The sequence below is a fragment of the Rattus norvegicus genome, chromosome 3, assembly GCF_021556685.1.
Source record: "Rattus norvegicus strain SHRSP/BbbUtx chromosome 3, alternate assembly SHRSP_T2T, whole genome shotgun sequence".
In the NCBI taxonomy this organism is placed as follows: domain Eukaryota; kingdom Metazoa; phylum Chordata; class Mammalia; order Rodentia; family Muridae; genus Rattus; species Rattus norvegicus.
In genome coordinates this window covers 97,956,312-97,970,773 of record NC_141536.1, presented here as the reverse complement: position 1 = coordinate 97,970,773, position 14,462 = coordinate 97,956,312, and the positions used below count along the sequence as shown (strand labels likewise).

Genomic DNA, 14,462 nt, shown 5'->3' with positions numbered 1-14,462 from the left:
TTTTTGAAGCTTGATAATAATTTTATTAGTGTTTAGAAGAAAAAAAAAATCTCAGCAAAGGCAGATTTTAAATCTCAGCAGTACTCCAGAAGAGAAAGGAGGTTTGTCTCTCTCTCTCTCTCTCTCTCTCTCTCTCTCTCTCTCTCTGTGTGTGTGTGTGTGTGTGTGTGTGTGTGTGTGTGTATGTGTGTGTGCACATGCACACACCCATAAATGAGAGAAAGTCAGAGAAAGAGAGAGAGAGAGAGAGAGGCAGAGACAGAGACACAGAGACACAGGGAGATAGACAGAGAGGTGTTAATTAAGCTAGCATGAAAATCAGGCACAGGGTGGGAAGGGAACCTTAAAGAAATAATAGGCAAGACAAAGAATTAGAGGACACATGTTTAGGACAAACATAGGGCAGAGTTTGAAATGTTAAAAGCAAAAATTACAATTTATATTTTCTATCACTTCATAATTTTACTCAATCTTAAATATTATACAATCGTATATATTTTAAGTGGTTTAAGAACATAGATTCACAACTTTTCATTTTCAGCAAACACTTATTTCCCCATTTTCTGATTCTAAACTTTTGGATGCATTAATGAGAAGACATGTAAATTCAACTGTATAGGGTCTACTGTCTGATTGAGGAATTCATCAACGAATTAAAATTTGTATTGAGTATTAAAAGTAGACATGGTATTCCATGAGAGCAAATGCACTAATTTTACATTTGAACGTTGTTTTTTGGTCAATAAAATGATGCAAATAATGTAATGTGGTACTGAATGGGGCATAGGTATGCCATTTTGGAACATACTTTGGGCATGGCAGTGTGATGTTCTCTGCCTATTTCTATTCTTTGATACTCTTGAGTAATTATTCTCATGGGTTGGTCACTACTATGAGCAAGAGAAAGAAGAGCAAAGGCATTGATATTGTTAACGTTTATTGAGCCTCCACAAATGGAACACCTGTCTATTGAGGACATGATTGTGTCTATGAGCATGCCACCCTTATCCTGACAAATATTTACTGATTTCAGGACTGTCTTTCATGTTTCGTGTCTCTAACTTAACCAAAGTAACCACTTTAGTTTGTTTAACAGAGAAACAAAAACCAAGGTCAGGGGTTACAGTACCTTTTCTGATAGTGGAACCATTAGCTTAATCATGGGTCCTGAATGCAAAGCCCAGATGTTATCTATTATGCTGTTTCATCTCTAAATAAAAAGAACTCTACAATATGATATGATAAATTTTTCATAGAATCTTGAAGAAATACTCATACATGTGTGTGTTTATAATCCACATGTCTGTGAATGCTCAATGAATAAATGTTGTTCATCATAATTTTTATAAAAACTGCTACAATGAAAATGGGAAAACATACTATGACATGATAATATTTTCTTCTGTATTTACATCCTTAATGTGAGAATTTTATATGATATGGCTATTCTATCCTAATCTTTCAAATATTTTCTCTTGTCTTTTTTTTCTACCTTATAATCTGCTCACTTCTCTTTTTGTATTGCCCTATCGAGAAAAAAAATCCAGTGTCAATACTGTGTTGCAAATCTAGTCTTGATGGTAGTATTTGAAATGTCTCCATACTTTTAAAAATATGTGTGTTAATTTACACTGTCATTAACAATTTGTAAAAATACCCTCTTCATAATTAAAAATTATGTGTATGTGTCCTTGCCCCCAAGTCTAAGCTCTATATTTGTGGAAACCTCATGGAAACAAAGAAAGAGATATCACATTCTCTGGAATTTGAATTACGTACAGCTAGAACTACTGTAATCTGCTTGGCCTGGATGTCAAGAACAAAACTAGGGTCTTTTGCAAGAATTCCAATTTGCTCTTAACTGATGAGCCACCTCTCCAGGTCCAAATATTCTTTAAAAAACATCCATTAAACCTTATTATGTTTTGAGTTTTTGATGAAATATTTTGTTATAGGTCTTAAGTAATACTTTAAAAATTAATTTGTGATTTTTTTTTGTTATTGGTTATGTTTGGAACTTGCTCACATCTCTGCTTAGTTACAATGCTATAGTTAAAATAGTTTTCACAACTTGGAGATCCTCCTTTCCTCTTATACAATTATAATGTACAGTTTCTCCCATTTTCTCCTTCAGGTACCACTACCTACAAAGCCAATGGAAGGTGTGAATCAGTCTATGGTGTCAGAGTTTGTGTTCCTGGGACTCACCAACTCTTGGGACATCCAACTATTCCTTTTTGTGTTCTCCTCCATATTTTATGTAGCAAGCATGACAGGAAACTCTCTCATTGTCTTCACTGTGGCATCTGACCCTCACTTACACTCTCCAATGTACTTTCTGCTGGCTAACCTCTCCTTCATTGACCTAGGTGTATCTTCTGTTATTTCCCCCAAGATGATTTACGATCTCTTTAGAAAGCATAAAGTAATCTCTTTTAGAGGTTGTGTCACTCAAATCTTCTTCATTCACTTCATTGGTGGTGTGGAAATGGTTTTACTCGTAGCCATGGCCTTTGACAGATATGTGGCCATATGTAAGCCTCTCCATTACCTGACCATCATGAGCCCACGGATGTGCATCTTGTTTTCAGTGGCCTCCTGGTTGGTTGGCCTTATGCATTCTCTGGTTCAACTGGCTTTTGTAGTAAGCTTACCATTCTGTGGACGAAATGTGTTGGACAGCTTCTACTGTGACTTTCCCCGGTTCATCAAACTAGCCTGTATAGACACATACAGCCTGAAATTACTGGTCTCAGTCAACAGTGGATTCATGTCTGTGGGCTCCTTCTTCATACTGACCATTTCCTATATTGTCATCATATTTACTGTTCAGAAACACTCTTCAAGTGGTTCCTCCAAAGCTCTGTCTACACTTTCAGCTCATGTTATGGTGGTTGTCTTATTCTTTGGTCCCGTGATGTTCATTTATACATGGCCTTCTTCTTTCACACACTTGGATAAATTTCTGTCTATATTTGATGCAATTGTCACTCCCTTTCTGAACCCAGTGATCTATACACTCAGGAATCAAGAAATGAAAATGGCAATGATGAGAGTACTTAATCAGATAATGGGTTACAGACAACTTATTAAACACTTGCACTCTGATCAGTCTTAACTAAATATAGATATTAATTATTAACCAATTTCTAAGAAAAATACTTTCTTGCATATTTTGATATGCTTATTTATAATTATATATTTTTCTTATACTTAGTAAGGAGTAATAAGAATTGCATTTATTTATATAGCAAAAATACAGCAGGGGCTGGAGAGATGGCTAGGTGATTAAGATCATTAACAGCTCTTCCAGGGGTCCTGAGTTCAATTCCCAGCAACCACATGGTGGTTTCCAATCATCTGTAATGATATTTGATGGTCTCTTCTGGTGTGTCTGAAGAGAGTAGCAGTGTGCCCATATAAATAAAATTAATTAATTAGAAATACAACAAATATAAATTTCTACAGAATAATATCTCACTGACAGACGCTCTTAGGCATAAAAGAGGGACTTTTTTTTTAAATTAACTTGAGTATTTCTTATTTACATTTTGAGTGTTATTCCCTTTCCCGGTTTCCGGGCAAACATCCCCCTAATCTCTCCCCCTCCCCTTCTTGATGGGTGTTCCCCTCTCCATCCTCCCCCCATTGCCGCCCTCCCCCCAACAATCTAGTTCACTGGGGGTTCAGTCTTAGCAGGACCCAGGGCTTCCCCTTCCACTGGTGCTCTTACTAGGATAGTCATTGCTTCCTATGAGGTCAGAGTCCAGGGTCAGTCCATGTATAGTCTTTAGGTAGTGGCTTAGTCCCTGGAAGCTCTGGTTGCTTGGCATTGTTGTTCATAAGGGGTCTCGAGCCCCTTCAAGCTCTTCCAGTTCTTTCTCTGATTCCTTCAATGGGGTCCTATTCTCAGTTCAGTGGTTTGCTGCTGGCATTCGCCTCTGTATTTGCTGTATTCTGGCTGTGTCTCTCAGAGGGACTGTTTTAAGGTCTTCAGGCATAGGAACAATTTTTACCCTTCTTTCCAAATAATTTTTTAAAAATTATGTGTATTTATATGCTACATGTGCACATGAAAATGCAAGTGCCCTAAAATACTTGACTACATTCATAGAGAAAAGGATGATTCAACATATGTTAATCAATAAATGTTCTTTGGTACATAAATAGTCTAAAAGTCAGTATTACATAATCATCTCTGTAAAGGCAGATGCAGCCTTTAACAAAATTTATCGCTTCATGATAAAAATCATGAATATGCTAATGTTAGAAGGAAGATATCTCAACATAATAAATGCTGTACTATGTAAATCTATATCCACCATCATACTAAATGGAGAAACGTTTTTTTTTTTTCGGGAAAGGAGACCCAATTTATTCTGGTGTGATTGCAAATGGGTATGATCTCTGTGGAAGTTAGCATAGATCTTCCTTTAAAAAAAACTGAAAATCACATATCACATAATCTAGCTTTACCACATTTGGGCCTATATACAAACAGGTTTACATCTTGCTACAGAGATATTCATCTATTTTATTGTTGGTCTATTAATAACAGCCAGAAATTGGAAACTGCTTAGATATTCATTAACTGATGAATGAATGGTGGAATGTGGTACATTTACACAGTGCTAAATACGAAGGGGTGAAGCTCAAGATAAATTGATGGAGCCAGAAATGATCCTCAGTGAGGTAACTCAGACTTCAAAAGACAAACATTGCATGTTTTATTATGTATGCAGAAGTTAGCTTTTAAGCTTTAGACACGTGTTTCAATCAGAACAACCACAGAGGTTAGGTAGCTACTAAGGTAGCAGGCCTTCCAAAGAAGGAGAAATAGAACATAGTGCTATTAAGTTGAATTTTGCTTCATTATTTTCAATGTTTGTGACCTTCTTTGGTTTGAAACTTTTTCTCTTTTTCTTCCCATTTCCTTCAATCAACATTGTGTGTTCTTTCTTTTTTTTCCTTCCATTTTTCTTTATTAACTTGAGTATTTCTTATTTACATTTCGAATGTTATTCCCTTTCCCGGTTTCCGAGCCAACATCCCCCTAGTCCCTCCCCTTCCCCTTCTATATGGGTGTTCCCCTCCCCATCCTCCCCCCATTACCGCCCTCCCCCCAACAATCACGTTCACTGGGGGTTCAGTCTTAGCAGGACCAAGGGCTTCCTCTTCCACTGGTGCTCTTACTAGCCTATTCATTGCTACCTATGAGGTTGGAGCCCAGGGTCAGTCCATGTATAGTCTTTGGGTAGTGGCTTAGTCCCTGGAAGCTCTGGTTGCTTGGTATTGTTGTTCATATGGGGTCTCGAGACCCCTTCAAGCTCTTCCAGTCCTTTCTCTGATTCCTTCAACAGGGGTCCCGCTTTCAGTTCAGTGATTTGCTGCTGGCATTTGCCTCTCTATTTGCTGTATTCTGGCTGTGTCTCTCAGGAGAGATCTACATCCGGTTCCTGTCGGCCTGCACTTCTTTGCTTCATCCATCTTGTCTAATTGGGTAGCTGTATATGTATGGGCCACATGTGGGGCAGGCTCTGAATGGGTGTTTCTTCTGCCTCTGTTTTAATCTTTGCCTCCCTATTCCCTGCCAAGGGTATTCTTGTTCCCCTTTTAAAGAAGGAGTGAAGCATTCGTATTTTGATAATCCATCTTGAGTTTCTTGTGTTCTGTGCATCTAGGGCAATTCAAACATTTGGGCTAATAGCCACTTATCAATGAGTGCATAGGAGAAACATTTAAAATTTAAAATTACTTAAAATTAGAAGAATCATTCTCTCTCTGCCATTGTTCAATATAGCAATTGAATTATTAGCTAGAGCAATAAGACAATGGAAAATGAGAAAATAGACATGAAACTCTGAAGCTGTCAGAGGGAAAAGCAGATAGTTGTGTTAGTTACTTTTGTTGTGACAAAATTCAGTGACCAAAACCAGAGTTTATTTTGGCATGTAGTTTCAGGGGTGATGCTCATAACAGCAAGGAAGGTATTTCATCAGTGTTAGATCAGGAAGCTGGCTAATCACATTTGCCAGTCCTATACACAGAGTAGCGATGTGCTGGAAGTAAGGTAAGTCTATAAACTCTCAAAAACCACCTCCGAAAATGTACTTCTGCAGCAAAGGTCTAGATTGCAAGAGTCCTCTCCAAACAGCCCCACCAAATGTTCAAATACCTGAGCCTATTGGGGGCAGGGGAGTGTTTTTCATTCAAACCACCACAGTACTATAAAATAAGGGTTTGGGAAGTATTTTCTAAATAGGACTCTGGTTTCTCAGGGAATAAAGGCAACAATCGACAAATATGTCCTTATGAAATTAAGAAGCCATAGAGCAGAGAAAAGTGTCGATTGAGTGAAGAGGTAGTCTATTACATGGGAGAAAATATTTCCCATCTGTAGATCTAATAGAATATTACTATTCAGATTACATAAAGGCAAGATTTCTATGATGAAAACAACCTAATAAAAATGGGCTATAGAATTAAATAGCAAGTTCTCAAAAGAGAAGTTGCAAATGTTAGTAAATATTTTGAAGGGTATCGATCTCTGAACACTCCATCTTCTGTAACAAGACTAGTCGCCAAGCAATGGGATTGGGACACCATCCCTGCCACAAAAAAATCTCTCCAGCCTGCAAGATGCCTTGGGGCAATGCTGGCTCAGAGCTTGTGGGAGTGACCAACCAATGACTGGTCTAATTTAAGGCCTAAACCTTAAGTGGGAGCCCATGCCTTGTATTGCCTGGAAGTCCAGGAACTACAAAATGTGGATAGATCAGAGACCTAGGGTAGAACTACATATGACTGACAAAAGGAAAAAAAAGTCAATTAAAATGATGTTTAATGATATTCTACTATGCTAATAGATTGGCACCTCTCCCGGTAATCATCAGAGAAACTCCTTCCAACAGCTGATGGAAACAGATGCAGAGACTCACAGTCCAACATCATGTAAAACACAGAGCTTCTGGAATCCTGTAGAGGATGGGGAGGAAGGATTATATATGGAAGCGGGGTCAAGAATACTAAGAGAACACAGTCCACAGAATCAAGTATGCAGAATCCCGAGGAGCTCTCAAGGACTGAAGTGGCAATCACAGAGCCTGCATGGGTCTGTGTTACAACTTCTGCCTACATGCTATGACTATTTAGCTTGGGGTTTTGTGAGATTTCTAGTAGTGGGAGTAGGGGCATCTCTTACTCTTTTGTCTGCATATGGGACTCTTTGCCTTCTGCTGGGTTGCCTCTTCCAGCCTTGATAAGAGGGTTTGTGCCTAGTCTTATTGCATTTTGTTATACCTTGTGTGGTTGACATCATAAGAGGCCTGTCCTTTTCTAAAGGGAAACAGGAGAAGTGGATCTTGAGGAGAAGAATGGATGTAGGGACTGTGAGGAGGAGAGGAGGGATGGGAGGTTGTGGTTGGGATGCATTGTATGAGAGAAGAGTAAAGGAAAAGAAAAGGAAATTTTAAAGTGTTCAACACCGCTAGCTATTAGGGAAGTGCAAATTAGAACTACTTTGAGATACCATCTCACTCCAGGCAGAATCTTTATCATCAAGCAGACAAATGACCATAACTGTTGGTGAGAATGTGAGCAAAATGGCATCTTTATTCATATTGTTGTGGTTATAGATGCAGCACTATGAAAATCAGTGTGTCCAGGGACTAAGCCACTACCTAAAGACTATACATGGACTGACCCTGGACTCTGACCCCATAGGTAGCAATGAATATCCTAGTAAGATCACCAGTGGAAGGGGAAGCCCTGGGTCCTGCTAAGACTGAACCCCCAGTGAACTAGACTATGGGGGGAGGGTGGCAATGGGGGGAGGGTTGGGAGGGGAACACCCATAAGGAAGGGGAGGGGGGAGGGGGATGTTTGCCCTGAAACCGGGAAAGGGAATAACACTTGAAATGTATATAAGAAATACTCAAGTTAATAAAAAAAAAAGAAAGAAAATCAGTGTGGTGGCATCTAAAATATACTGACTAGAGTTCATAGCACTGGATGGGACTATGTACACTACTGGGGGGCAAAGTAATAATCCATTTCTCTTTGGCACAAACCCTGTCAGTTACCTTAGAGACCTACCTGAAAGATAAACCCTTTGGTGCAATAGTTAATGGAGTTAATATAGTCGAAGGTCATGGGAGTTAAGCAAAACACTATTTGATTGGATTTAAGACCCATTCCATGGTATGGAACCCATACCTTACATCATTAGTTATATTAAGAACCTGAGACTACATAGATTATAGACCCCATAGAAAAATCTGCTACAATTATTCTGCTAGCTAAATGTCTCTTAACAATATATGGCTATACCTATATGTTGATCAGTCCATCATTCAACTCTTATCACTGAAACATCTTTGTGCAGTAGAGTGCTTTTAACACAGATACCTACAACTGGACCACATGCACAGAGTGAGAGACTTTGGGTTACTCAGCCCTAAATGAGGTAACCTCATTATCATACCTCTCCCTTCAAGGCCCAGAGATTTAAGTGGAAGAGGAGACAGAAAGATGATAATAATCAATGGTAGATGGATGACTCTAAGGATACTGCTTGTTTGCAGACAAAGTAGGAACTCATAGGAACTACAATAGCATGCATAATATCTGCACAAGTTCAAACTAAAAATCATCCCATCAGAAACAAGTGGGCGCAAGTTTTCACACCCAAGAAGCTATTTACAATTAATAGCTGCTGGGATAGGGAAAATCAGTTTCCATCAGCGACACTGGATATGTGACCTCAGAGAAGGCTGCATGCTCAGAAATAGTTGGTCACACAAAACAGACTCCATGTATTTGTCATTTTTTGTTTGTTTGTTTTTGGTGTTTATTAAAGCTTTTTTGCTCTTACTGTAGTTGGTGTTTTAAGGAGAGGGTATGAATATGAAGTTGGGTGGGGAAATGGGGAGGAATTGAAGTTGGGGAGGGAAAAGAATGTGACAAAATATATTATGTGCAAAGTCTAAAAAATGAATTAAGAAAATAAAATAACTAAATCTAGAACTACCGTATTACCAGCTTTACCATTTATGGCCATTAACCAAAGGTTTCTGTTTTAGTTATTTTTCCATTTATATGCGATGAAATACCATGATCAACTCAACTTCTAGAAAGTGTTTATTTGGAGTTATAGTTACAGGGAAATAAACATCCACGATGGCAGAGTAGAGTACATGGTGACTGGCACTAAGAACTTTCATCCTTTAGTATAAGTACACAACAGAGAGAGTACTAGAAAGGATGAAAGATTTTGACTCCTCATAGCCCACTCCAGTAACATATTTCTACCAGCTAGGCCATACCTTCTAAACCTACCCAAAGAGTGCCACCAAATGGGGACCGAACATTCAAACATTTAAGCATATGGGTGATATTATTATTCAAATGACCACAGACAATATTTTACTATAAACATATATGTATATTCATTTTTTGATGTTCTATTCAAAATAGCTAGAGAATGGAATGAGCCAAAGAGAAATAGAAAAATAGATAATGAGAATTTGGTACATATACACAATAAAATTTTATTAAGCATGAAACAAATAAAATTATGAGGGTAAACATTTTTATAATTAAGAATATTTTTGTATAGGATGGACTGTGTGGAGGTGAGGATCTTCAGAGTCATTTCTCTCCTTCTACATATAGTTTCTAAGAATCAAACTCAGGTCGTCATGCCTGAAGGTAAGTGTCTTTATTCATTGAGTGAACTCATTGACCCTGAATATTTCTAATCCATTGGTTATAGTTAATTTTGTGAAAATATTAACCCCATAATCAAGAGTAAATGCAATGAGTAATTTTCGATTTATTGTATAGAAGGAGCTTAATGAGACCAACAAGACTCTTATTTCCCCCTTTCTCCATAGTATCTGAGGTTCAGAGTCCTTTGGCCACACTGACCAAAACAGTTCTCTAGAGAAAGAAAAATCCTGTAAGCATGAGCTTGATCAAAACTCTCATGCATTTTCTGTGTTTCTTGGTCAGTGGCCTCTTGAGATGTATATAATTAGCTTCATATATTCCTATTGGAAGATGTCATGGGGTATTTCATGAGAGGACACAGGAAAACCTGACTCTGCCAAATGCTGTTCTCATTCAGGTATATGGAAGGAAATAAATTTAAGAATGCTTAACTGGATTATTCTAAGATGCTAGTTTGTGACTGGAATTGCTGTGGACATGAGTCACATTCTAAAGTCCTCAAGGAAGTCTAGAGCAAAGTGGAGAACAGTCAGGAATGGAAGTAAACAGCTTGGGAGAAACGTGCAACAATAATCAATGTATACATAGATTATGAATTTACTTTGAAAAAGATCAAGGAGAGGTATGTGGAAGGGTTTGGAGGGAGGAAAGGGAAGAGAAAAATGATGTAATTTAGCAGGGGATTAGACTCTCATTTTATCATTTCTAAGCATAGGGCAATTTATTGAGAGATAAATTTCACACAAAAATTTCAAAAGTTCTGTGACTTTTTCTAGTACTACTTATATTCCCCTACATGTAGTGTGGTTCTGGGTCAAAGGCAGTCAGTTGTGTTAGCTTTTTCCAATATTTCAATAGGCAGGTTTTTTATTTTTGAGATTATGATAAAACTACATCAATTAAATCAACTGTTCTTTGAGAAGAAATGGATTAAGTTTATATTTGAAATTTCAAGAATCAATAAAACAAATATGGATATGAAAATATATTATTAAATAAGAGTTAATACATTTTGGACCTTTATTTTGGTGCTCCCTGCTAACTGACATTCATTTTTTAAATGAATATATCTCCTATGTTTAACATTATTATGGACAAGTGAAAGAAAATAAAATGATAACATGTAGTTCAAAACCACATTTGGAATACTTAGTTATTGAGAGTGTGGTTGTAATTCTTTTAGTCTTAAAGTTAAATATAAGCTAATACATTAGTTTGTTTATTAAACAAATAACAGACAAATTATACTAAGCTTCAAATATTTAATTATTTAGCTTGATATTAAACTGTCAGTAGCTAAAGTATGGTATTAATCTTGGGTTTTAATTGAAAGCCCTATTCTTTTCATTGTTCTACAATTCTTTAAATAAAACAAATATCTATAGTATTCAGATAATATTACATGTAATGAGATAAATGATTTTGCAGAGATTTAACCACATAGTTACCACTACAGGATACCATCTTGCAGAAGACTCATGCCAATTCAGAATAATTCCAGGGCAATGATTTATATCATGCCCAGTACTTCAAGACTGATACTCTGCAAGAATGCAAGTCTGGATACTTGATTTTGTCATGATGTCAATTATTAAAGAAATGTATTGAAATGATGCAAACTGTTAACTGTTTCACAGAATGCAAATACATATAAATCTACTGTTTGACGGAGTTAGTCTCATATCCAGTTAACTCAATACACTGATAATACATTAATAATACATTAATTTTTACATTTTAACTTAAGACTTCATGGTAATAACATTTCATAAAACTTGGGGTTAAATATTTTCCAGAGTTAAGAAGTTAAACGTAAGAGAATAAACGCCTGAATAAGGTCTATAGTCATTGACGTGGATATCAACATGGATAGTTGAAAAACGTGAGTTGTTTTTTATTTTGTAATTGATCTGATAATGCATTACTCTTCAAATGAAATTGTAAAGAGTTGCTGTCTTTAGTGTTGGCTAATCTTTTAATTTATGAGGAAAATTTCTGAACTGTTTCTGGTTTGAAAGTAGAGGGATATTGAATTCAAGACTACATGACTGGCAACAGCTTCTCCTTGATCACAATTTCAAAATACATGAGCATAGTGAGAACCTTTTCCTCCTCCAGTTTTTATTAAGGACAGTTAACAAATAGATACTGTATATATTTATGCTGTACAATGAGGTGTTTTATATGTGTGCATATATAAAATGGAAAAACATGTAAATATATGTGAATGTTGTATGATGATTAAGTCAAGCTAATTAACATACTGACCATCCATACTTATTCAGAATATGAATGTCGAAGTTCTACCCTTACTAATTTTCACGTAGGTACTACTTTTTTTTAAAAACACACTCACCGTATGGTACAATGAATTTCAAGAATCTACCCATACTATCTAATTGCTTTTTTCCCCTTTGACAAAAATCTCCAATTTAATCTTTTTATCTTATCCCATTGGATTATGGAAAACTGTCAAACTCTCTGATTCTATGAACATAGGATCTTTAGAGTTCACTCTCCAATATTTCAGTACTTGACTTTCTGTGTCTCTTTAATTTCACTTAGCCCAAAGATTTCTAGGCTTACTCATGTTAAAAGAAAAATAGAACTTTTTGAATGGGATAAAGAATAATCTGTGTGTCCGTGTGTGTGTGTGTGTGTGTGTGTGTGTGTGTGTGTGTGTGTGTGTGTGTGCAGAATCATAGACATGTAATTCTTGGAGGCCAGAAGACAATGTCATGGCTCTTTAATCCTTTGAGATAGGGTCTTATCCTGAACCTTGATCTAGTCTGGCAGCTCACAAGCTCAAGTGATCCTTCTATTCCCACCTCTTACAACACTGTGAGAACAGACATACACAGCCACAATTAGATTTTTTTTTTTTGATTCTGGGATCTGAGCACAGGTTCTCATGATCACACTACAAGGACTCTTATTAATGAAGCCAACTTTCTAGCCTGGTACTTCTTATTTTTGTTTTTTTCTTTTTATCTCTACTTTTTATTTCTTTATTTAAACTTCTACAACCATTTTATCAATAGTGTGGTGTTGAAGATCATACATAGGACCTTATTCATCTTTACTTTTAATTCATTGGGCTAACAACCCAGTAGTTTTACATTTTTGAGTACCCCCCTCCCAAGAAATTTTAGGCTTTCAACAAATACTAATTTATATTCACATCAAGAGTTTACAAGGGTACTGCCTGTTAAAATCCAACCCAATATATATCTTTAATTTTTTCAAGTTTTTGAAATTAATTTTCAAGTTTTGAAAATGAGTTTTGAAACTCATTTCCTTTTTCTTTTCTTTCCCTTTCCCGTTGTTTCCTTTTCTTTTCCCTTCCTTCCCTTCCCTTCCTTTCTTTTTCTTACTTTACTTTTCCTCTCCCAATGCTTCCCACTCACTTTCCATTGTTATGAGAAATGTGAGGTGATATCTCCCTGCAGCCTGTAGTTATGATTCTCTGATGACCAGCGAAGCTCGACACTTATTTATATATGTGCAGAACTTTACATTAATATAATTGTAATTTATAGTTTCTCCTGTTTCCTCCTCCAGGCAGCATTGCTAATACAATCAATGGAAGGAGTGAATCAGTCTGTGGTGTCAGAGTTTGTGTTCCTGGGACTCACCAACTCCTGGAGTATTCAACTATTGCTCTTTGTGTTCTCCTCCATGTTTTATGTGGCAAGCATGATGGGAAACTCACTCATCGTATTTACTGTGGCATCTGACCCTCACCTACACTCTCCCATGTACTTTCTATTGGCTAACCTCTCTTTCATTGACTTAGGTGTTTCTTCTGTTTCTTCCCCCAAGATGATTTATGATTTATTCAGAAAGCACAAAGTCATCTCCTTTACAGGTTGTGTTACTCAAATATTTTTCATTCATGTAATTGGTGGTGTGGAGATGGTGTTGCTCATAGCCATGGCCTTTGATAGATATGTGGCGATATGTAAGCCTCTTCGTTACCTGATCGTCATGAGCCCAAGGATGTGCATCTTCTTTTCAGTGACTGCCTGGGTGGTTGGCCTTATGCATTCTCTGGTTCAACTGGCCTTTGTAGTAAACTTACCATTCTGTGGACCAAATGTGTTAGACAGCTTTTACTGTGACCTTCCTCGGTTTATCAGATTAGCCTGCATAGACACTTACCAGCTGGAATTCATGGTGACAGTCAACAGTGGGTTCATCTCTGTGGGATCCTTCTTCATACTGATAATTTCATATATTGTCATCATAATGACTGTGCAAAAACATTCTTCAAGTGGTTCCTCTAAAGCTCTGTCCACTCTTTCAGCTCACATCTCTGTGGTGGTCTTATTCTTTGGTCCTTTAATATTTTTCTACACCTGGCCATCTCCCTCCACACACCTGGATAAGTATCTGGCCATATTTGATGCAGTTATCACTCCTTTTCTGAACCCTGTGATTTATACATTTAGAAATCAAGAAATGAAGATAGCAATGAAGAGAGTATGCAGACAACTAGTTAGTTATAGGAAAACTTCCTAAATAGATGTAATATTGTCTGTCATCATTGAATGTAGATGTTTATTGTTCATCAAACTCAGAAAAATCTTTGCATATATATGTTTCATATATCAATTATATAGACATAGTTTTTCATCTACTAAGGCAGGAACAATTTCTCTTGAAGCGGAGAACTACATGTATTTGCAAACCAAAGATTATAATAATCTTTAAACTACATTCCTAAGGGATGA

At 36.8% G+C, this 14,462-nt stretch overlaps 2 protein-coding genes across 2 annotated transcripts; both read left to right on the top strand.

Moving 5' to 3' along the window:
* Positions 1-2,155: 2,155 nt before the first annotated feature.
* On the top strand, positions 2,156-3,118 carry Or4f57 (olfactory receptor family 4 subfamily F member 57). The gene is given in 1 exon segment (NM_001000375.1): positions 2,156-3,118. A coding segment is annotated over 1 exon segment (963 nt).
* A 10,193-nt stretch (positions 3,119-13,311) lies between these two features.
* Or4f14f (olfactory receptor family 4 subfamily F member 14F) lies at positions 13,312-14,250 on the top strand. The gene is given in 1 exon segment (NM_001000606.1): positions 13,312-14,250. A coding segment is annotated over 1 exon segment (939 nt).
* The last annotated feature ends 212 nt before the right edge of the window (positions 14,251-14,462 follow it).